This window comes from Perca flavescens, chromosome 18 (assembly GCF_004354835.1).
Source record: "Perca flavescens isolate YP-PL-M2 chromosome 18, PFLA_1.0, whole genome shotgun sequence".
Classification (NCBI taxonomy): domain Eukaryota; kingdom Metazoa; phylum Chordata; class Actinopteri; order Perciformes; family Percidae; genus Perca; species Perca flavescens.
Window position 1 is genome coordinate 22,115,424 of NC_041348.1, and position 25,491 is coordinate 22,140,914.

General features: G+C 39.2%; 2 protein-coding genes across 5 annotated transcripts in view; both read right to left on the bottom strand.

The window, feature by feature from the left end:
• Window positions 1–361: 361 nt before the first annotated feature.
• Window positions 362–20,389, bottom strand: pals1b (protein associated with LIN7 1, MAGUK p55 family member b). Of its 4 annotated transcripts, none has more exons than XM_028605206.1 (14): window positions 20,195–20,389; window positions 16,823–17,288; window positions 15,060–15,268; window positions 11,567–11,644; window positions 7,803–7,922; window positions 4,954–5,115; window positions 4,365–4,442; window positions 4,088–4,271; window positions 3,232–3,300; window positions 2,979–3,050; window positions 2,129–2,290; window positions 1,628–1,830; window positions 1,222–1,332; window positions 362–778 (listed from the first exon to the last, which is right to left on the bottom strand). In XM_028605206.1, exons 2-14 carry the CDS (start codon window positions 17,148–17,150, stop codon window positions 602–604), a joined length of 1,953 nt encoding a protein of 650 aa, XP_028461007.1. In that variant the 5' UTR covers window positions 17,151–17,288; window positions 20,195–20,389; the 3' UTR covers window positions 362–601. The 4 variants fall into 4 exon arrangements, with proteins under 4 accessions (XP_028461007.1, XP_028461009.1, XP_028461006.1 ...); XM_028605208.1 differs by having other exon boundaries at window positions 7,803–7,910; window positions 16,811–17,288; XM_028605205.1 differs by having other exon boundaries at window positions 16,811–17,288.
• A 2,861-nt stretch (window positions 20,390–23,250) lies between these two features.
• The window catches only part of gphnb (gephyrin b), a 96,952-nt gene continuing 94,711 nt past the window's right edge, over window positions 23,251–25,491 (bottom strand). Inside the window, exons 21-22 of the mRNA XM_028605802.1 lie at window positions 24,225–24,321; window positions 23,251–23,554 (exon numbers count right to left, since the gene is read on the bottom strand). Coding sequence (XP_028461603.1) covers window positions 23,421–23,554; window positions 24,225–24,321 — 231 coding nt within the window. The 3' untranslated portion in view covers window positions 23,251–23,420. The remainder of the gene's footprint in view (window positions 23,555–24,224; window positions 24,322–25,491) is intronic.

Genomic DNA, 25,491 nt, shown 5'->3' on the forward strand with positions numbered 1-25,491 from the left:
TTCTGTTTGGTACCTTACTGCTTCATCAGAAAGCCATTTAACAATTGTGACAATAACACCATCCCAGTTGAGTGTACCATTTTGTACAACACACACACACACACACACACACGCACACACAATATAACAATAAAATATTTGATCCTTTTGTCTAGAAAATATATATTTACAATTATAAATAACTATTAAGATAGGATAGAAACATTTCTATGTGTTTGATAGATGACTTTGCATACAACTGAGATCAACAATGAACAAACAGAAAAAAAATCACTCATAATAACACACACACACACACACACACACACACACACACACACACACACACACACACACACACACACACACACACACACACACACACACACACACACACACACACACACACACACACACACACAGAACATAAAGAATTGTAAGAAACTTGAGTCCATCCCTGCAACATGTGGTGAACATCACCTCTTCTATAAACGAGGAGAATGTGCAAGTGAAAATCCTGTGACAATCACCACTGTCCATCCTTCAATTTTAAATCTCCAGGAACATTCATTTTTCCCACCCCTATTACCCTGAGGCGCCGTGCAGTGACACCCCGTGACGTCTAGCACAGCCAGGAGGTGGGAACCCACTGTGGCTCAGTGTCCAACTTGTCTATCAGCCTGCGCAGCTCGTGGAAAGCCTGGTCTGGATCCATGTTCACAATGGTTGCATCAAAGAAGTGGCCGAAATTTTGCTCCATCTCGCGGGCCTTTTCAATAACCTCCTTTAGCTCTTCAGGCTGTGCACAGAAAACGAGACATTGCTTTTAAGACTCTTTTAAAATGAATGATCTGTATTGGACACAAATCTTAAATGCTTATATGGTCATTATTTCTTTTTTTATTTTTATAACATGAATAATTTGATATCATTGTGATAGCTGTTTATCTGTTGATTATTTCATGTCATTCAATATTGTTTCTATACGGTGTATTTAGAGTACCAGGAGTAAAGTATTCTGCCTGATAAAGACCCAGTGAGGTAAAAACCAGACTTAAAAAAAGCTTTTAATATAACTTATTTCCTTGCTTTGCCAAAGAGTGTCTGTTTTCCTTTCTGTGATAAATCTTAAATGCTTCATTTTGTTAAAAGATGTTGCCTCTGTAATGCAAATACCTGTATACACTATGTACAAACTATGACATGTACAAAGTACATATTCATCTTGTATGTAGTGGGTACCTTTGGTGTCTTCCCCTCTGTGGCCAGCAGGGTGCGTAGTCGTTCCTGAGAAGGAGGCGCGATGAAGATGACATAGGGCTTGAGGTTGGAGGACCTCAATATCTGCAGTGACTGACAAGAGGAAGAACATATGAATATATGAAATGGAAGGAAAGACCAAACCAAGCACTAATATGTCGTCTTCTTTACGGACTATACATTTTTTTTCTTTATCAGACAGCAGTAATGAGTTTTTATCAATCCAAAAACAATGAGATTTATGGGATTTGAAAAGGCTTAATCATGTTCTGGCCAAGCCACAATGGTTGAGATCAACACAGAGGGATGAAATGTGCTTTGTAATTAACATTTTAGACAGAAACAATGCTGGGAATTGTCCAGACAGTAAGAGTACTCAGTCTCCTACCCTGGTGTGGAGGCAGAGCAGACAGATGCGTCCAGAGTTGATGATGTGTCGAACTGAGTCAGTGCTGGTGCCGTACAAGTTCTTCTCATATTCCCCCGACTCAATGAACTTCCCTGCCGCTAAGTCGGTTTCAAAGGCAGGCCGACTCACAAAATGGTACTCGCGCCCATTCAGCTCATGAATCCTTGAGTTTCTAGTTGTGTCTGAGCCATGAAGAAGGACAGATTAATTTGACTTACTGCAAAAAATCCTCTAGCTTTTTTGTACTAAGTGGCACTTACAAAAATACATAGTAAGTAATTTTTTAAGTTGTCAGTGAAATGTTTTGATATTAGAAAATTTGAGATTTTTTTGCAGTCACAGTTGAAGAAAGGTGGTATGTCAAACCCTAAAACACATTATGTTAGGGTGTCATCTCAGGGTTCTCATCTGAAATCATTAATTGTTGATGCATATTTGATATTGCCATGTCCCTCATGCTTTGACAAAGTGTGGACTTACGTGGAACAGCGACAGCAAACTTTTCCGGTTCGATAGACAGAAGCCTCCGACGCAGCTCATCGTGACCGCTGTTCGTAGGACCAATCAGAGCGATGGGGCGTTTACGATTAGCAGGCTGGTGATAAAGCGACATCTCCTCATAGGTCAGGATGTCGTCGTAGTCTGAAGAGACAATTGGGAGGGATTAATCAAACAACCTCGACTAGCATACTAAATCCTTTCTAGCTCTTGGGCTGCTGTTCTGTAACTAACTCTGACCTTTGGCCTCTCTTTGGACGCGGGTGAAAATATTATATTTATCATTCCTGTGTTTGTGTGAAGGTTTTGTCTTTTATAACAATGTCCTGCTTCCTATTCGACCCTCTGAGAGACACAGGAAATCCCAGTCTGCTACTGTTGACCACTGAGCAGTGTGTGTCTCTGTCTGAGTATATATGGGTTTCTATGTGTTAACCAACAACATCACACATCCCTTCAAGCCATTTAGGCACCTGCTGGGCACCTGTTGGTGCCTCCTCTGATCCTCTGTGAAGACAGGAATAATCTGACCTGTGACACACGAGTCTGGACAAGCTGCTGCGAGAGTGGCAAGACATGTCAACTTCGGCTAGCGTGTGGGGTTAACACTGACAATGTGTGGACACTTGGAAGCTGCCCAGGATGGTCTTTTACTGGTAGTTAATGAGAAGTGACAATTGGAGTTTTGTGGGTTAAGAGTGTAGCTTCTTAACAGTGGTTGTTGAAGAAGAGGGAGCACAATCTCAAACATGCAACCTACTTCTCAAAATGTTAAGCTTCTGAAGAGGCACAGAGAGATAAAAAAAGAAAGAACATGTAGATTTATTCTTACCAGTAGTTCTGCTCAAGGTAGACGTGCTCTTCTTCCTCTTTTTTATGTTTTTCTTTGCATACCAAAGCTTCCCTGAAGAAATGACAAGTCAGAAATGTTTGCTTTAAAAAGGGGTATTATCATTTCACTTTGTTACAACATCTAGACAACACAAATTCTATTTTTATGTGAGTCAGGGTGGATGCAAAATGTTTGCAAATTATATCTTGTATTTTCTCACCGCATAGTGTGCGTCTCAACATTTTCCGCTTACCTTGGTGCTCTCGACTCCTGTCTGTTATAGTTTTCTTCAAGGTCTCTCTCTGTTGCTGGAAGCTTTTCCCTAAAAAAGGGAAAAGCAAAGATAAGCAGATCAGCTCTCCAACACTGTAAATATAGATACACAAATCCAGTGTATTTTCCATTTCAAAAGCCCATATTTATTTAAAAATGTATGGACTTGAACATGTTGGTTGGTGTTCAATTATATGTGTCTATAGATAGTTTATGGACAACATGCACAGCTGCAGGCACTGGAACACAACACTCAGGAGCTGAAAATTGAAAACGTTACCAACAAGTCTAAAACTTCTCTACCTACAACAGTTTTTCATAATCTTCCTAGACTTTCCAGACGTGTTGAGCATGTAAAAAGAAGGCCCTCCTTCCATTTCCAGTGCTTAACTTCATTTTCTTCTAGCCACAACAGACGTCAGAGAGTCAGAGAGTAATCGCAAATAATTCTTAGGTGTTTGTTTTAAATCTCCTTGATGTGCCAGATGGGTGGTGTTTCCTGCCAGGATAGTAGTGCCAAGTTTGTTATTAGTCACAGACAACGTATGTACTTTACTGGGACTGTATTCTGAAGTATTACTAAGGATGGATGGGGAAGTCCTGTGTGGTTTACTGTATATCATTGATACGCTTGTATCAAGTATAATTTATTTTATGGTCGTATCATGAATTTTTTATCTTAAGACATAACCCATTTTTACAGTTTGTAGTTACATGTAAATTACACAGGTTTAAACGTTACTATCATGCAGATGTGTGTTTGTCCCTGCAGTTGTTATCTGCCCTTGTGAAGCAATAAACTACATATTGATATTCAGCCCTGGTCTGATCCCTACCTGGAATGAGTCCAGCCAGAGGCTGGTTGTCCTCATCTCCGTCCCTGTAGGCCTGCCACCAGCTGGGGTCGTCCTGGCTGATGACGTGGAGGATGTCCCCCTTCTGGAAGGATAGGCCCAACTCCCGACACGGCAGGAAGGGGTCATCGGAGGGGTCGTAGTCAAAGTAAGCTCGCACGTGCATCTGAGGACAGGGTTTACAACGTCAAGGTTGGCTGCGCATGCATGCAGACAGGCGTTTTTACGCACGCACACAACCACATCATTAAAGACTTACCACAGTCTGTCTGTGTGGGGCAGGTTTAATCTGAGAGCTCGGGATGAGGAGGAAGGTCAGAGTGCCTTGCATTTGTTGCTGATGGGAAAGATGAGAAGCAAAGAATTAAACCTGACAGGGATCACATTTCCATAAAACAATATGAACTGTATTTACCTCAAACTTGCAGTCTATTTTGAGAGTGCATCTATTAAAAAACAACAGCTCCGCTATTTATGTTAAATTATGTTCAAATACATTATAATTGGCACAGAAGAAAATAAATGACTTTTTTTCAGAAATAAATGCAGTGAGTGTGTCTATATTGAGTATAAGAAGAACAGTTGTGAGAGTAAAATCCACAAACACTACCAACAACAACCACCTAATTACATGTCTGTCAAACTACTAGAAGTGAATTTACATTGTCTGTGAAACCTAATGTCGACGGTACAAGTGAGACCACCATTTTTGAATAAATTTGAATGCCTTTTATGTACATACTTTTAGTTTTCAAGGCATTTCAAGCACCTCACATGAATTAAAATAAAGTAATTTTCCCACAAATCACTAATTAATAAAAGACTACTGGATAACTTCTGGTCCTCACCAGTAAGTCGTGGACTTCATTGACGTGTTTCCCACGAATAGAAATCCCGTTAATTTCCAGGATCTCATCTCCCTCACTGAGAAGGCCACTCCTCTCTGCTGCTCCACCTTTCACCACACGACTCACCACCACACTGTCCATGTCGTTACGTACTGTCGCACCCTGATGGCCACACGCACACGCACGCGCACACACACGTGCGCACACACACACACACACACACACACACACACACACACACACACACACACACACACACACACACACACACACACACACACACACACACACACACACACACACACACACACACACACACACACACACACACACACACACACACACACACACACACAGCAGCTTGAATACAAAGAAATATGTCCCATATGGTGAACATCATTGTGTCTTGCTCAATGTTTTCAAATGTCCCTTTGGAGCTCACACTGACAGGCATTTTGCTGCCCTGTTGGTTTGTGGGTACACTGACACTGACACACCCACATGATAAATGTGACTGGTGGAGCATGGTGAACACTGACAATAGAGGCTTTGTCACTTGATGTACACACAATACACACAAAACAATAAATAACACAATAACACAGATACTTAGGATCCATATATGTTCCTTTAAATAACACTAATTGAATGCTGCATGGATGTTTTTAAATTTTCATTGTACTGTAGTAGAGGTGGGCGATATATCGTTTAGACGATAATATCCAAATTGACAATATGCAAAATTGGGATATCGAATATTTCATAATTTGTACAATCCGACCCCCCAAACATGAAAAGAGCTGAAGGAAGTTAAAGAGAAAACAAATAACGCACACTATAACCTTCTAAACAATTATATGTAGCGATGTTAATACTGTAGGGGTTTGTTTGACTGTACATTTTTGTACAAAATCACGATCGTCCCGCACAAGAGTAAGCTGCTACTAGTTCTTATATACCTGTGTGTTATGACGTTCACTCATGTCAACAAAGATGGCGGCGCGCGATTGTGCAGCGGCTCTCCTGTCGGTGTATATTTATACAAGTACGTACAGCCACACTGAACTAATCAATACAGGACCACGATACAACACAGCCGTTACGGCTCATAACATCCCGGAGGACATAGCCTGACCAAGCCCTCCAGGTTGTTGTCGGCGCTAGCACGCCGAGCTAGCTATCTACCGACAGAATGAGAAAATAACTCCGGCACGACCAGAAGCGGAGGACTGCCTTTTTGTGCACAATGAATGGAGTACCAACTGCAGGATCGTTGCCCAGCACGGCTCACCTGACCTGGAGCCCTGTCGGTAATATACTGACCATTTTATTTACTACGAAAACAGCACACTGCCGTCTACATAGCCCCCGATGCTAACGTTAGCACAAGTTTGGTTCACTGCTAACCATAGTGAACAAACTGCAGCGCGATCACCTGGATACGGGATACAGGGGACTTTAACAAGGCGTCCTAAAAGTCTGTTCCCCTCCAGCTTTCTCCCAGCATGTAGATTGTGTTACTAGAGGGAAGAACACACTAGACCATGTATACTCCAACATTAAAAAAGCACACAGAACTGCACCTCTCCCTCACCTGGGCCAGTCAGATCACATCCAACTCCTGATCCCAGCATAAGTCCCAGTCAGGACTATACATCCAAGGAGAAAGACTATCAGAACCTAGTCTGACCCGGCCCTGTCCCAGCTCCAGGACTGCTTCCAATAATGTTGTTTATTGTTATGATTTCATCTTGCTTGTACGTTTTCCCAAGAGAACCACCGAAATAGCCTCCGAACAGGGCTTCTTTAAACTTCTAGAAGGATTTCAAAAATATCGTCTGAATATCGATATCGAAAAAAAATATTGAGATATTCATTTTTGTCAATATCTCCCACCCCTATACTGTAGTTATATATACTAGGGGTGGGAATCTCTTGGCACCTCACGATTCGATTCCGATTCAGAGGCCAAAGATTTGATTCTAAACCGATTATCAATGCAACAATTTTTTTATGTACATTTCCATGCGTGATTTAAAAAAATATACATATAAATCAGAGTTTGCTAATCACTTCCTAGACAAAGCAGCTAGACAAAGCTTAGATTTTGACATATATTTGTCACACACAAGTTTTAATGAAATGTTTTGTCTACTTATGCCTTAAACTTGTGAAAGTCACCTTCTCTCCCAGTAATCTTCCATGTCAGAGGCTCAGTCATGTTTAAAGGTGGATAATTGGCTTCTTAGAACATGATGAGGTGTCGGATATAATGTGATAAAGTAGATGAACAACCTATATGTGTTTTGCCTAATTATTTTAAGTCTTATTTTAATGTCTTATTAGATCATGTGTATATATATACAAAATTTAAGTTTTTTCCCTTTTGGCCATTTTTGTGTGTGTTTTTTTCTGCACTCTTGCCTAAACTGTTGTCCATTATCCCATTCTCTTTCAGTCACTCGGTTTTCTGATTTGTACTTGTCTGGAGACAGTAACTTTTAAATAAAAATCAACACATTTAAAAAATAATTTTATATATATATATATATATATATATATATATATATATATATATATATATATATATCATTTTTTATTTTTTAAATCGATTATTAACTTATCTGAATCGAGAATCAAATCGTTCTAGAGAGAATCGCAATGCATCTAAGAATCAATTATTTCTCCCACCCCTAATATATATAGTGCCAACTTAGGTTTTTGGATGTGTACACAACTATCCTTGTTGTGAAGCTGTGGAAAAATATACAAAGACATTATACGCATGTACACAGCAATAACAGAAGGTAGCAGCAGTGACTCAAAAAGACTAATAGATGGCGTCTTACCAGTGGCGTGTCACGGGCCTTCTCCAGCCGCACCAGTTTAACGGTCTCTCCATGGTACTCGACCACATCTTCCTCTGACATTTCCTGCCCTGCCACACTGTCATGGGCCTGCATCAGTGCCTGCCACATTAAACAAACACAGAGAGAGACACATATAGACAAACAGTACGGACGCACAGAATTTTTTACAAACACGTAACAGACAGAAACACAGACAGAAAAATAAAGGAGGCAGCGTGAGGTACAGAGAATGAATGCATGACTGGATTCTGAATAGATATCTGTATAGATGTTGTCCTTTATAGTGACTATGGTTGGTAATGATCATAAATCATGGCATGGTTTTCAACATTACACACATTTATTAAGTGGTTTGCATTTGTCAGTGTAAACGGCTGAAAAAGAAGATACCAAACAAATTTCAAAAACTCTTTCCTTAAACACGCACCTGCTACCAGCCTACCCCATCTTTTTAACAAGACCAGTCAGCAAACCCACCTCTAAGCCAGAAATAATACAGAGAATGCTACTTCACTTTATTTAATGTGACAAGCACTCCGTACCCCACAATTAATAACCGTCGGTCCAAATTAGTTTTTCTATCCTGCAGCGGAGGGGACCTAAAAGAGCGGAGGCCAGGCTAAGCTTTGGCGTCCCCACAATCCGTTTTAATCTCCACCTGCATTTAGGGGTCAGGATCCACCGCCATCAATCATCAAACACCTTTGGTTTCCCTGCTCGCGAGAAAATGTTGTCCTAGAAAATTGTGAAATGGAGACAGGTGGACTTGAGGGGGCCCTATTCCTCTCACACATGTACCTGTCCGTTAGTGTTGGGTATGAGATTGTTTACCTGTACAGACTACAGGGTGACTCACTGCTCCCCTGCAGAGAAACCAACACAATCTGTTCCACTTTCTGTGCCACAAGGCAGGCTAGCATCACATCATACTGCCCCCGCTGGCTAAATGGATCCAGCTAAGTGGAGGGGTTAACAGGGCAATGAGAGAATTGGTAGTTCACAGTCACGTAGGTCAAACATCAGACCCCTGGCGCTCCCCTGTCAAAACCCTCAACCATAAAATCACGGCAGCATCATCTACCCGAGGGCTTTTCTCACCTTACTGCCTTTCTAATAGACGCTGATGTTTGATAATGTGGCAACATTTTTTTTCTACAGAAGAATCACTGAAGCTTAAACTGACAAATGTAGAGCATCAGCAGTTCAAGCCACCTCAAAGCAATGCAGTTTGGATTTCTGTTTTGATTCTTTTCATGTTGACATACAAAATACTAAAGAGATGCACAGGTAGTGTAAGTCTTTTTTTATGTGACTACTTACACAGCTGTGGAAGTGGCCTGCCTGTACCTGTGATGTCTAATCGTTTCTGTACAGATGGAGCATGTGGGGCACCTAAGACGAACATCTTAATTGTCCATCTAGTCGGCTGTGCCAGCAGCAGCCTAGGCAATGTATCGTATGATCCTTACCAGTGTTGGGCAAGTTACTTCCAAAATGTAATACATTATAGATTACTAGTTACTGTCATTTGAGAGTAATTAGTTATATTACAATATTACTGTCCCTGAATTGTAATGCGTTACAATACTTTTGCATTACTTTTGAGTTACTTTCACCAAAATAACAGCAGAAGTTTGACTTGGCAGCTAGCTTGTGAATTTCACCACTGGATCAATAAAGTCTCATCTTTATCCACTTTAATACATCACAGATTATTCATAATATTTTGTATAATTAATATGAATATGCAGAGTAACTAAAGCTATAAAAAATAGATAAGTAATGTGTACAATAGGCCAGTAGGAGAAAATGAAAATACTCAATTAAAAGTACCTTACAGTTGTATTGAAGTAGACTACGGCATTGTTGTAAAATGTTTGTTTAAAGCACTTGAATAAGAAATTCATGTTTAGTTTAAAACAGTCTAAAGGAAATTGTCAATTATAGTGTGATTAAAACTCACTATTTACATTATTTACAGTACTTGATTTACAGCTGATATGTGAAAAGGTCCACAACCTTATTTGTTTAACAGTAATTTAGTTTTACTGTGAACCGTCACAGGAAGTGCTTTTATTTTGAAGTAGCCTACACGGAAGTTGTCGGTTGTATACCTTGTGTACTCTTGCTAGCCTACTTAGATGCAACTGTTATGCATGTTGTTGATGCAACAAATACTGTCTATGGATGCAACATGTCCGTCAAGCTAAGTTGCTCACTTTCTTGTTTGTAAAACTGCATCTGTAATAATTATTACCGTTCATGACAGCAACATATTGAACAGTAAATGGTCACAGTAAAAGACAAGCGTTTTTGGTCGTCAAGCCATTCCACTACAGAGTTACTCTCCACGGCTGATAAACTGCAATGATTTACGTGTAACAAGCCTAAACATCAATTCTCGACATGTTTAAATCTGTCAGCGGCTCGGACACACTGCTGTCCGCGCTGACGTACCGTCACCTGTTGGGACACAGATGTTATGAAATAATACTCACAGCTTTTTTTTCCTGTTAACAAATGCTTCGCGGTGTTGGGAAATTCTTAAAAAATGTTGCGTTAAAATGTGTTGTAACTCGCGTTACTGAGATTGTAACGGGTAATAATATTACCGAAATGTAATTAGTAATGCGTTATATTACTGTGTTACAGCAAAAAGGAATACATTACTGTAATTGCGTTACTTTTGTAACGCGTTACTCCCAACACTGATCCTTACTAAACCGGTTACAGCCAAATTGGACCTGGTTAAACTCAACTATCAGCATGCTAGGTGTCTAAACAAGTGGACAAAAAGACATAAGTTACATCTTGTAACATCTTACATCGGCAACATTACTGTATTTAAGAGACTTCGTCAACAGGACAATATTTGCACCCACAGGAGTGCATCTTATTAAAGGTTAAATATGGCTTTTATTTATATAGACTAAAATACTGTTTATCATTGCAGAGAAATTGTTAAAAACACCAAATCTACAGACTGTATTCAACACAAATACACAGGACATAAATCAACAGGATCTTTTACATTTCTTATTGCCTTTTATTCCTAATTAATTTCAAAAAAATTGAAATGCACTCTGCTGAAAGAAGAGTGCACACCAACACACCAATCATGCTTTTTCATTACCAAGAGAATTGGCCCACATTACAACCTAATTTACATAATGGCCTTTCTTGAGACCCACTAGATTAATTAATTGACTTTTTCATACCCTGAAATAACTAATAATAACAAATGATCAAATTAATTTGTCATAAAAGATTTAATCCATAAAGCAAGAACAAATTCCTGCCAGGTTATGGTACACCAACATGACATAAACTCATAACTTCCTTCATAAAGTGCCTTTCCATTTTTCATTATTTCTGATGTACAGTATACTGTATCATAATGAAGCAATCTGTCATTTGGTCTACCTTTTCAGTTAGTATTTATGATGGCAAAAGGTGGCAAAGTGAAACTGTACCGTAAGTCCCATTTTTTCCTCTGATAGTCTATATATTATTATATACTTAACCCTGACTTCTGACATACCAGTGGAAGGTGCAATAGAAACAATTATCCTATTAGAATAAGGAAATCACAACAATAATTATATTTTCAGTATTCCAATTATTAGCAAATTAACTTAATAAATAAGGTGATCTATGAGGTTCTGCTGAGCCTAATTTGTTGTCTTATAATAATATTATTGTTATTATTATTATAAGTCACAATTGGCAAGCTGACATCTGACCTGGAGATGAGGATTGGTGAGCAGAGCCTTGAGCTCCAAACCCTCCATCTGTTGGCTGGACTGGAGAATCTTTTGGACCTGAACAGAAACACAGACACCGAACTACGGTGAGTTTAAAGTCTCAAGTCACTAGAACCAAAGTCATGTCAAGAATTAATTCATGTTTCTTAAAACATTAACTACTGTATATAAAACGGTGACTCAAGTCAGATTTGACTCTATGGCTGCCAGTATACTCCGTCAGAAATGCTTGTCAGAGGGTCGAATAGCTTTGAAAACCGAGTGTCCGAGTATTTCTGTAACTTTCCGAAATTCAATCAATCAATTAATCTGACATACACACACACTTCACTCGTGATTGGCCAGCTGTGTGGAGGTGAGAAAGGAGCCAGGGCTTGAACTTCTTTCTTAAGCAACATACAATGTTAACAACCAAGTGCAACACTACGAATGGGAAAATGTGTTCCTCTGCCCCTGTATTTAACGATTATCGTGACGTCGCCCGTCTATGACAGCTGGCTTTTCAGCTGTCTGTGAGTGTGGAACAGATACAAACACATTTGTTTTCCGACGTGGTCAGACAACACGTCGTACAAACTAGTTTATTTTATTCTTTTTTAGCACTACCTGGCCTTAAGCCATGTGTCTCAAGCCCCCACATCTGACATCTGAAAACATTAATGGGGTACATTCTTTGGATTTTGGTGACTCAATGACCCATTTACTAGCACAAACCTCAGGGCAGACGGTCAACTTTTTACACATCATATCTCAGTTCTATTTGTGCTGAGATATCCCAAACACAAAACATCCAAAAACCTCATGAGTGGTTCACGATAATAACCTTTCCTTTAGCACCACTCTCCCCGTGAAATTATTACACAGATGTGTGCATTGCTTTTTAATAATATAACAGGTTCGACAAACCATCTTTTCATCTTACTTTGCTTGTATCCCTTGCTTGGTCTGAGTACTTTTTTTTCACATTTCTTTAACATTTTGCTGACGTTAACACTTTCTATCAGGATTTATTTTCTGCAACAGCTTATACTCTACAGTAATGTCCATTATGAACTAAATAGAGAAGAACCTATATAGTATCATAGTTGAGAGGCCCATGTTGACCCAACACCAACTACCTATTGTAGTAATTCTATATAATACCAGTATAAACTGTATAGTAATCAATCAATGTTCAGGGCCACACATTCCACACCACCAAAGTTGAGTGCTGCTGACACTTAAAAAACTAAAACACAATCCAGGATTCATTTTCATTGTGTGTTTACACCTGAATGCTGTATTTAACCAGATTAAACAAGCATAAACTTGGAAAGAACCTATCTAAACTTTAGCTCTCTCTTCTCTTCCGTGGCTTTTCAGAGTTTCCACTCTGCTGCATTTGTATTCATTTTCTCCTCTCTGTTACATGGTTCTATTTTAATCATTTGGTTCTTGTGTTGTCATTTAGTGGGAAGATGCTATTGTTTGTGCCTTGGACTGTGTACTGAATAACAACAGTAGGCATTTTGGTGTTCTGTTACTCTGTCTTTCTGCCTCTTCCTGTTCATCGCCTGTTTGGAGCTTAGTTCATCCATTACACTAATCAAAGCTCTCACTAACAAGATGACGCCCCCCAGCAGCACTGTACCTCGGCCCACACTGCTGTAAGCTGCTGGAGTTTCTTTTTCTAGCCGCCCAGATCCTGGCCTCCTTCTTTAGTGTGCTGCACCGCTCAGCCAGCACCAAGGGCTGCTGGGAGATTAGTTTACCCAACAGTCAATCTGAGTGTCACACAGCACAGCCACTTACTTTAGACACACTGCAGCTCAAACTATTACGCATTGTTAAGTGCGGGAGCTGTGCCTCGTGGGCGAGTGCACACACGGATTTACTGTACCCAGGAAGACGTGTTGTGTGTGTGTGAAGCAAAACAGATCATCTTACTCAGCGACTCTTTCCTTAAACCACTCCTGTCAAGACTGGAATTCAAATTCTGTAGCAGTACTGCTTGGTGTCCTTTGAATTAACTCTAACAGCCTGTTTCGTCAAAACAAAGTTGACTCTTACACATCTAGCCATCAGCTAAAAATCACACTGCACCATAGGGCTGGGCGATATGCAGAAAATCAGATAGCACGATATGTTTGTGTCGATGTTGTGACAATATTGTACGGTTGACAATCGGTGCTTTAACAAAATAACTTCACAATTAGATTTTAGATAAATAATCATCAATAATGTGGATATAATAGGCAAATAATAGAACAGCTAGAGCTAGAGTCTGGTGATTTCAGAAAATGACATCACTTTACTGTAATGCAGCCTTTGAAACCAACAAAAGACAAAACTTAAGCAATTTACGATATTACAATATCTAAAGTCTAAGACGATATCTAGTCTCATATCACGATATCGATATAACATCAATATATTGCCCAGCTATACTGCACCAGTCTGACTGTGTTAGCCTGTATAACATATTTTCATGTTATACCTATCAAAAGTTGACACATATCATAATGAAGTGCCTATTGTGGATGTAGCCTGTCTTTGCTGTATAGAGCTTCTACCTAATTCATAGCAAACCATATCACAATTTCTGTCTTTTTATGGGAACCAAGCTCTGTGTGACAGGCTGCATTTGAACACTCAACGTGCAAAAGCTCAGCTCTGCAGGGACACAAGTCAATTACTGTCGCTTTGCTTCAGTAGAGACCAAATGGCTTGTGTTTTGTCAACAAGGAAGTCAGGTGTGGCACATTCCCACCTACTCAAACGTGACTACCAGGATGGTTTCTTGCTCTCTGTCACTCTCTGTACTGGGGCTCAGGAGTCAGCACTGCCAACCGTTATTTAAAGAGGAAACAGCAATTGGTGTACAGAGGACTCAAATAAAAACACTGTGATGTTTTATACAGTGTATTTTCAAACCAGTGGGAAATCAAACCATATATTTACACTTTGGTTCATGCTTTCCTCGTTTTCCTTACTTGTCCATCTCTAATTTCATCTTACCCTCTTTTCACCCTAATAAAATCTCCATGTAAACATTTTCTTCCCTCTGCCAACTTTTTTTCCCCTCCAATTTGCATGCATGGCATGCATCCAACAAATCCCTAATTTTTCTTTTAACTCACCTTGTTAACCAAGACAATTTACATTTCATAATTGGCATGGCTGTCTTTTGGGCAGCTTTGTTGAAATAATCATCACCTCAAGCAAATATTTTTCATGCTTCATTGAGATTGTTCAGATACTTCACCAACAGAGGTACTTGCCTCTAAATATAAGCTAACTGTGGTCCAAAACACAAATTGGCAAATACCATACGAGTGCCTGTATGCACAAACTGCCTCATCTGTGGAGACCACCACTCGTCTCATGAGCAACGGAATAGATTTTGTGATATGGTTAAAAATGTCTAAAAAATTCCCTGGTTCAGTCAACGTGCTTTGTTTGTTTTCAGTTTCAAAATGACCATTATGCGTACCTCCTGGCAGAGATCCTCTGCTTGTGCTGTGAGGGGTGAGGTGGGACTGACTCTGGTCATCTGCTGGGATACAGCACTGTAGATAGTGTAGGCATTCCTGAAGTCCTCCTTGGAAAGGAGCTGCATTATCAGCTCTGCATCCTGCTGGCTCTGCGCATCAGTCAGGCAGTGCTGCGCCCACTTCAGAGCCTGCAGCAGTTCCACCAGTTCTGAGAAAGAGGCAGAGACAGTGATGGGAACAGTACAGAGGCAATACAAAGAAACACAGGGTCTTCCATCTCGTAATTCAGCAATACTCAAAACACTAAGAGTTATGGGTGTCCTTTTGCTAATAAGGGTTCCAATTGTCTGTTATATTTAAAACCATATTATTTCTAAGAGAAAGTGACGATACAAATAATATGCAGACATCCAAATTTAGGAGGTTGATGAAGAGTGTTTGATGACTTTTGGAGGCGCAAAAAAGTCTAGGGAAACTAAATTAAGGCTCTTGAGTCACCCAGATTTTATCCCGCTGCTTTCGGAGGTGTGGTGCTTGCCTGCCTGTCCACATCTGTCTGATCGGTGCATCATGAATGTAGGGTAAAACTGTGTTTTCTTTAAGAGCTGCAGTGGAAGATTTCCAGTATGTGGGAGTTGTCTATTTTGGGGATATTTTTCTCTTCCAGTGAGAAATCAAACAGTGAGTCTGCAGTGGAGGTTTGCTCCAGAATGCTGACCTTGTGCCACCGGAGTCTGCGTTTCTATTTAAGTGACTTTGAGTTGCTGCAGTGTTTACACTGGAGATTAATCATAGCAGACAGTATGTATACATTTTATAGGATTTATTTTCTGCAACAACATACACTCTACAGTAATGTTCATCATGTATTAGATTGAGATGAGCAGATTTCATAGTTGAGGTTGACCCTACAGTGTACACTAATACTATTGTAATAATCCAATGGTATAAAAATAGTATGAACTGTATAGTAATCCTACAAAAACGCATGTTCATGGTCACAAAGTCATTCAGACCAACTGCAAAAGTGTGTTTATCACACATCACGTTGTAAGAAAAGGGGTCTGATGTGAGTAATTTGCTGTATGGGCTATAGACAATCAAATATGTCAGAACCTTCTGCATGACAATCGACTCTCAACCCTGCTCTCACTAGACACTCTTGGCAATAAAGTAAAATCAACCACCCAACTTGTTTCAATTTATTGGTGTACACAATTAATCAATTTCTTTACATATATTAGAAGAGAGAGAGAGAGAAGGGCTTTAACAATTGAAGTGTGTGAGATATGTGTATATGTGTGTATATATATATATATATATATATATATATATATATATATATATATATTATATTATAATAGATAAATGTGATAAATATAAATAAGATATAAATGTGGTACATATGTAATGTACATACAATACCCTTTTGTATTATCAATATAATTCATTCAGAAAGGTTTTCCTGTGGCAACTAATGGACTCTGCGCTCTTCAGTAAAGAGTTAAGACCAAGACACTAACTAGTGGAAATGGTGGACAGCCCCTAAATAACATCACCCTCCTCCACTACCATCCCCTCTGCTCTGTCCCTCAATAGTCATTGTATTTACTCCTTTTGTTTTCACTAAATGTTTGTAAAACCTGGCTACTCCCTATTCTTCTCAGAGGTCTAGATTCCTCCCCTTCTCTGTGACCTTTTTTCCTCCTTCCACCCTCTTTGACCCCAGTAAAGAACTTCCAACCCTCACCTTTCAACTCACCGACTACAGCCTCCTGGGAGCATGTGTCTTTGGTGGCCTTTTCCTTCCCCTCGAAGGTAGGATTGTCAATGCCCACCTTGGGGTTCTGTGACAGCTTCTTGAGCCTCAGTGAAGCATTGGGGTCTATGTCGTGCTTCCCCCTGCTGTCCTCCTCTCTCCTCTTCTTAAGCTCCTCCTGGTAGTGCTGAATCCTCTCCATGTGGGCACTGCAGTGTGGAGATTTAACTAGGCTACTTTCCTCTCCTGGACAGTCCACTGCCCTTTCCCTGTGGCTCTTGGCCTGACCAGAGGCCTCTTGCACATAACCGTTCATATGGGACATGATCATCCCTGCTGCAGCAGCATCCAGCTCAAACCAGCGTTTACTGAGATCTGCTTGAGCGATACAAGGCACTGCTCAAAACAGAGGCCATTTCACGCCAACAGGAGGAAGTCAGCCTTTATGTTCTTTCTGTGATCGGTCATCCTGAAATACAAACAGAGGGTTACAATGTATTTCCCTTGTTATTTTAAGCACATTTATTTACTTTATATAAGTGTTTACATGGTAAACACAGTCAAGTAAAAAAATAAATAAAAAAAGGTGTACTTTTTTGTAAACTAAATTCAGAAAAGGTTAGAAAAAAACTACTATCCTTGTTGACAAAACAAACAGAAGTTGAAGGTTGTCATTAATGGATAACATAAGATATGCCTCAGTTTGCACCAGTAATTGATAGCTTAATTTACAATAATAAAGATACCGGAGAACTCTGGAGCCTTGGTTGCCAACACATTCCCTTTTTTATACTTTAGAGGCGGTGAAGGGTGAATCTGGGGTTATTTTATTTTCCCATTACATTAATAAATGTGTTTTTCCCCTTCCAGCTGGCTACCTGTTGACCAGGGCATTTACTCCTACCTCCTCTTATCTATCACACCACTAATCTAACTCCTAACATGGAAAGCTCCCTGGCCAGTGGCCTCAGTCACCTTAAATCCTTTCAGTTCAGCATCATCCAGCCATTTACTTGGGTACACCTGTTCCCAACTGTCCCGTCCTCATGAACAGCTTAATAACAAATATCCATCTGTAGCCTACAGTATATATACGGATGCCCCCCAAAAGATATTCCATTTGAATTTGCATATTTCCTGGAAGCAGAATTGTGAAAAAGATAAAAACTTACACGTTTGCCCTCATTACCACTTAACATTTAAAGACATCTATTGTGTGCATGGAGGAAAAACTTCAAGTCCCAAAAGGATAAACATGGCTTTCTCACTGAAAGCCATCTTATGTCATATAGTCAGTCATACACACGTCACCTGCTACCTCATGGCGGCCCTCCCCCTCTCCTACCTACTTCCCACAGCTAATTATGTTTGGCAGGTCTATCCCCCAGCTTTTGGACCAAGCTCCCAAACCCCTCCCCGGCGGAAGCATTTAGCTACGTTTAGAGTGGCGGTGTTCAGCTGACAAACAGCAGAGACTGCCGGTGGGCCATCTGTTCCTGTGGGCTTAATTAATCCTGGGATCTCATGCCCTACTCTAGCGGCCACAACAGCACTGGGAGAGATGCTGGGACGGTACATAAGGGACCTAGGTAGAGACACACACCCGCGCGCACACACACACACACACACACACACACACACACACACACACACACACACACACACACAAACTACCAACAAACTAACGAGGCAATAAGAATAATTTGGTGTCAGTTATATATGTTGAACAAGTTTACAAGATTACAGAGATGGTGACATTTCTGCAAAATGAAATAAGAGCTAATCATGTAATGTGATGTCAAATTAGACTAATTAAGCTCATATCAGCGAGCGCACAAAATGAACCGTGTGAGGTGACACTGAAAGGTCAGAAATATGAAATAATTACAAAGTAACTGACTGAAGAGGGTTTGGCGAGAGATGCACCGAAACAGGCACAAACTATGCCAAATGAAAAGGATCTATTTAGAGTTCAAGTTAAATTGGGTAAACTAGGACCTCCATTACAGTTTCAAAAATAAACCAACATAGTACCATCTTGTCCTGATAATACCCTGTCCTCCTACAACTTATTGTGCATCACATTTCACGTCAATCACTCAGATGTACAATAAATCCAGAATTTATGAGTGAAAATAGTGCTAGGCTATCAATAATTTGAAAGCAGTCCTAGTTACCTCACTTTTTATGCAAATTTCCCCACTGTGGGACTAATAAAGGATTATCTTTTGTTGAAAACAATTCAAGTCGTATTTAGTTGCTGAATAAGGCTGTGGGATATGGCTGAAAGATCTGGATAATGCCGTGAACCTTGAGTTTAGAATATTTCCTCACAGATAGTCCAGTGGTAGGTTTCAACATACTTATCAAAGACTACTTTGTCTAAACAGTTACTATAGTTAATTATGACAGGGGCATTTCCTATGCTGGCATACCTAATATAACCGTTCTTATCTAAAGACTATTAACTATTCTAATCTTTTGAAACTATTCCCCTACAGTTTTTTGATGCCCCTCAATGTGGTAACACTCTTTTAATTTCTGACATGTCCTAACAAGTTATTTCCTCTGAAACTAAGATTTTGATTTATTGTCCCAGAGGAAGATCTGTTTTGACAGCCAGTACAACACTGAAACATACCGATATATACAGATACAGACAGTACAAAACATCTTCATGCTATGGCTTGACATATCCTCCTGTTTGTGTCATGACAGCATAACTTTAGGCTACTTTCTAATTAAATAGATACACTCAGAAGTTCACTCAGTGAGTTATTGATTTTAGAATTTGCTCAGAAAAGTACTTGTATAAATGTCAATCAGTTACAGCTCCTAAAGTAGAAGTAAGTAAATTGTTAGGCTACTAGAATATGCTATCATAAAAGTAAGGGTTATCACTAAAAGCTACCTAAGTGATGGGTAAACTCAGCTGCGGTTGGTTTACCTTCCACCACCAGGTCTCTGGCTATAATTAGCTACATGCATAGCTAGCTACATCTTAAAAGTGAAAATAGAAAATATTCTCATACATAAGTCATAACGTTAGTTATGTGGTTTAAAATTTAGCAGTTGCTGGCTTGGCTTGAGGTAACGTTTTATTGGTGTAACGTTACACGTAACGCTATTTCAATAAGTCACTAGAGAAATTACAGTCGTTCCTATTGCAACTTTACAAAAGAGCAATGCTGTGGCACATTCATACACAGCAGCGACATCAGACTTTTATCATTTAAAACCCACTGTTATTAATTTAAATGTGTAAAATGTAACTTGTACTAACAATAGAAACCAACTTAGCTTAGCAGCCTGGTACCGCTAACTGCGTAACTTAGCTTAACGTTAGCTGTCCCATAACATACTGCGTGTACTCACCACTTCAAAGATAGCAAGCTGAACAGCTTTAGGCAATAAGAAGTTAGTCCTTTATAATTCAACGCTCTGGAACGTGTGTTTTATTCACACACGGTGAGGAAAAGCACAAGATGTCTCTCGGTCTTCACAGGACCGCGTTCAGCCGCTGTAGTGAGATTTGTCCGGGCACAGTCGGGACAGTTGTGGCCATTTCTGTGAAACTGTGTTTTCAGTCGTCTCCCTGGCAACACTGGGCTCCACAGCGCCCCCCTCTGCCAGACACGTAATGACCACATCTCCCAAATAACAGCCAAGGGTGATAAATACAAATATAAGTAGGCATACCACAATATAATAACACTCCATAAAAGCCATGCATTCAAAATCTTACTTAAACTATACCCTCGCCACTTTATTAGGCACACATGGATTCAATAGTGATAGATTTCGTTATTGAATCTGAGTCACTGGGCTTGCTTTTCTTTACAGATTATCACATGCAAAACACAGATTATAGTCAAACCCTTTATTTGGTGAATTTGCTGTACCTGCAATTCATACATTCCAGCCTTCTCATGCATGCAGACCCTAAATTATCACTAATTATTCTACCATCTATTTTGTTTCCCACTAGCCTCATCTCTTGTAAAATTTGAAACTCATGAAGCAAGTCAGAGCAGAAATGCTTGTTACTCTGTCAGTGTATCCTCTAATAAATAAACATACACTTATTGCACTTGAGGGTATGAAGAATTTTCCATTATTTTCTACAATCATCTTCACACTGATCCCCTTACATTCCACCCATTCACATAGATAAATTTAACTAAGTTCTTGTCACAGCATAATCATCACCAACTAATGGGATCTACTGTCATTTCACCTTGCAGAGCAGAACAGAAACTGTCTAATCTCATGCAGCCTCAGAAATATCTACACTAAAGCCTGAAGCTGCCTTTTTCCTGCTGTATTTTCTATTAGGTTAATCCTTTCTGACACCGCTGTGCTTAACCTCTTTTCCTCATTAGGCTCTCTCCTGCCAGTTCCAAATTCTTAAATACTTACCTTCCTAGAAAGAGAGACAGTTAAAACCCCCTTTGCTTTGCAGTGCTTCATTCAAATGCAGCTGTTTTTTTCTTTTATCATCTAAGAAGCAGTGGGGGATGAAGTACTCAGATACTTTACCTAAGTAAAATATCACCAAAAATGTACTTAAAATATAAAACGTTAAAGTACTTGTTCTGTCGAAAAATAGCCCCTGTGACTGACAGTTATATATGACATTATTAGATTATATTATTCTGATATTAATGTGTAAGTAGCATTTTACTGTTATAGCTGGTTGACATGAGCCCAGTTTCGGGTCGGGTCCCCTCCAAAAATAAAAGACAAATCTGGGGGGTCGTGAGATAAGTATTAATGGGAGAAGAAAGAAGAAAAAAATAATTTTTGCCACACAAATTTATATTCATTCCCGCTAATGTTTTTTGTGAAATATTGGATGATTTCAACTCTTTGGGCCTCAAACAGTTATTTAAATAAAACCAGTTGAGGAGTTTAGAGGGGAAGGTGGAGCTGTAAACAACTCCTTGACAGAATAATCTGAAACATGACAAGGCTTTTTTGTAACAGGTCACAAGCCAAAAGGGTTTGGAAACCATTGGTTTAATCTTTAAAAATGTATTGTTTTATAAGCTTTTTTATGGAAAACCTAATCTGAAAAGTAACTATAGCTACCACATACATGTAGCACGGTAAAAAGTACAATATTTCCTTCTGAAATATAGACAACTAAAAGTATAAGGTTAAAAAAATAGAAATTCACTCAATTCAATACTCGAGTTATTCTTACTTGTAATTGCTGAGTAAATCTCAGAAAACCTTCATATTAATGCAGTTAAACACATTCACATTTGGGAAATGTATTCCCATGGACCTCGACAATGGTTGGTAAGAAAGGTATCCTTTTGTGATTCATGCACTTCTCTAACCTTTAGGCTACCACCTGCAAAACTTTAAGCACCAAAGAAGAAAATCACTAATTACATTTTTTTTCTTTAGATATATTTTATTAAAAAAGGAAACCCAACAAGAACTTTTTTTACATAATGATCAAGGATTTTTATTATCTTAGTCTCTTTCATCAGTTTCATATCATTACAGAAAATGTTATAGTACAGCGTTGTTCAATGTCTCCTCATTGCTTAATAATTTCCTTAGGAGTGCTGGTCACATATATCTGTACAATATGGTTCTTATTTTCTCTGTACATTTTTTGTGAAGTTGGTTAAAAAGGCTGTCAGCACTTAAAGAAGCTGTTTCTTTTCTTTTCTTTTTTTTTAAACTCTTAAATAGTTGATCAAATAAAAGATTATTTTTCCAAGGTTAAGCTCGCCCCTTGGGGGAGGGGTTTGGGGCAGAGTTTACACCCAGTCACTGTGAAAATAAGGAAGCTTCAGGGTCTGGGCAGACTGGGTTGTGCCCCCCCCACCCCCCACCTCCCCATCCCAACATCACCTCTTCCCTGCCCAGGCATTTGGCACTGCGCACATAAACAAGACTCACAAGATAAACAACAAGCAAAGCTCTTTGTGAAGCCATTATGATGCATACTAATGAGAGAAAAACAGAAGTGTCACCTTGATGGGCGCTCAAAAGAGGAAGTGGTCTTGTTGTGCCCCCTCTTCCTTATAGCTGAGCACCATGGGAAATCTGGAGTCTTCCTCAATGTTTTCTTCATTTTCAAAAAACAGATTCTTTTTTTTTTCACTAAAGATGAGAAAATAATAATTTTCTTTTTTTTTGTCCTGGCAGGCACCTACAGCTGTCTATTAAAATGCTACTGCTATAGATAAGGTCTAGCATTGAACACACAAAGCAATTGCAATGAAAGGAACGAAGTTGCCTTAATATAATAATGATAATAATAATAATAATAATAATAAGAAGAATAAGAATAATCATAATAATATATTACAGAATAAATCTCTTTTTATAATTAGATTTTTTTTCATTAAAAGTTATATTTCTTTGTTTGAAATACTATAATCTTTTTAAATTAATTTTTTTCATATGTATCTAGATTGTGATCAAGATGTTGACTATACCTCAACGTTATCCAAATCAATAAAAACTAGCTGTGCCGTTGCATATTACAGAATAGTCAATGATATGTGGACATGCACCGTGAACCACCCATTCCATCCCTCGCTATATGACGCCGACGCTCCGTCCCTCTGTGATGCCATCATAGCCGACCGATGACCATGACGTCAACCACCTCGCCTTTGTGCAGCTCCACGTATTGCTCTGTTTTCGGAGGTAGCATCAGAAGCCCGTTAGCACTGCGCATGCTCATCAGCCTGCTGCTCACCTGGTTCCCTTCAGCAGAGAGAGAACAACATACTTTAAATCAGGTTCTAACCCATGAAGGAAATTTGGAATTACTTTTATTGTTTTATCCCATCATAATGAAACACAATTCATTATTTCATTATGATTTTATATTGTACATTAAAAGACTAAAAGGTCAGCCGCTAGGTTAATTAGTGTAAATCAGTAATGCAGAGAACCTAAGGTGGTTGTGGTATAGAATAATGTTTACTTCCAGAGTGTCTTTATAGATTAACAGATGTAATCATTCTACTTTATTATTTCTGCCCTGATGAAGACCCTCTGACGTTGCAAGTGCAATTATGCCTTGAATTAAGGCTTTTAATGTAACTTTTCTTTGTGTCTGAAGAATGTTTTCTTTTCTGGATGATATTAACTTTAAAATATCCCAAATTGTTCCACATATTTGCGTGAAAACATGTATTTATGATATTATATAAATTAACTGCAGTTCAGTGAGTGAGTTTGTTTATTTTTAGTATTTAAAACTGTATATCTCAACATTATTATAATTTTTTTTTAACCTTGAGTTCCTTGCTGGACAACTTTTGCCACCAAGCTGTGACCAGTTAGAGCCTTATTTGGATGTGTGTCTTACCAAACAATCCTTCACATTGGTTCACACACATTATTTGCTACCAGCTTTTGGCTCTGGTACCTGTGCTCTGTGCCCACGGCAGAGGCTCCTGGTGATGCCATGTCAGAATGCAGCGGTGGTATTCAGGGCGAGGGTCCAACTTCACATCACAAGACAACTAGAGAAAAAAACATACAGTGGAAATTATAATGACGTAAGTCAACAAGTCCTCTTCATCACCCTGGGTATTTGTCTGTAATTCAGATACATTTCATATAGTGTAGATACATAATAAATAGGCTTTCAGATCATTTTCTAGAATCCTGGCACTCTTTTCATTGTCCAATGACACAAACCCCACTATTCTGGCACTTACGAAGCCACCAACCAAGCCTTGGTCAAGTGCAGACTATTACAAAAAAACACGACCCTTATGAAGGCCACACAAGCTGAAATGCGCTTGTTGTTCTTTATAAAACTACTTTAACTGGAGTTTTGGGCTCTTCAGACTTTTTTGTGTTCGTCTATTTACCTTGGAAGTAGGCAAAATGGTGCCAGTAATAATCCCTACAAAGCTTTGGAGCATTTCAGCATTTATTTAGCATGTGTCTTCGGAAAGGATTGATTTTTCCGCCTGAATTAGGGAGGTCCTAGATATTTCCTTCCAGCACATTAACACAGCACAGTAGTAGTAAATTGGAAATATTCTAATAGCACAAATCCCAGATCTGGACTTTCACCAAAATATAATTAACTTGGGTAAAAGGCTATCTGCCCACCCAATTTCTGCCACATACTTTTGTACATTTTCATACTTTTTATGTTAGGTAACCAGAAGGCAGTGGACATTGTTTCAACTTTATTGGCAAAGGCAAAGGTTTTTCCAGATTAATATTTGACCTGGGTCTGATGCCATCTGCTCAGGGAAATGATCTGGCTACATCTGTGCTTCCAGGCCATCAGTCCCACCACTAAGTGGCAGTAATACATTCAAGTTGATTTCTAACTGCAAATGATGTAGCATAGCACTCTGGATAGCACTCATGATGGCAGGGGACCAGACCTCTCACTTGATGATGCTAGTTGCGGACACAAGCAGCGGCTGCTCAGTGTGAGTGATATTATTAGGACTTTTCTTGTTCTACAATTATGAATATTCATGACCAGGGAGCAGGCCTTCAGGTCAGTGTGGGCCGAGATTGGTTCCTCTGCCAAGTCAAAGCAAAACATGGTGTTCATAAATATGTATCAAGCGGATGATGAAAATAGTATTAAATCATGAGTTAAGATGCAATGGACTGCAATCATTCACGCAGGAACTTTAGTACAAACATAATCGTAATGTTCA

Coding starts and splice junctions, on each gene's coding strand:
- pals1b (XM_028605205.1), bottom strand. CDS start 17,150: ATGATCATGTCCCATATGAACGGTTATGTGCAAGAGGCCTCTGGTCAG. Junction 7,923..11,566: donor TCACCAATCCTCATCTCCAG/GTCAGATGTCAG, acceptor TTAATGTGGCAG/GCACTGATGCAGGCCCATGA. Junction 3,051..3,231: donor CAGGAGTCGAGAGCACCAAG/GTAAGCGGAAAA, acceptor TCATTTCTTCAG/GGAAGCTTTGGTATGCAAAG.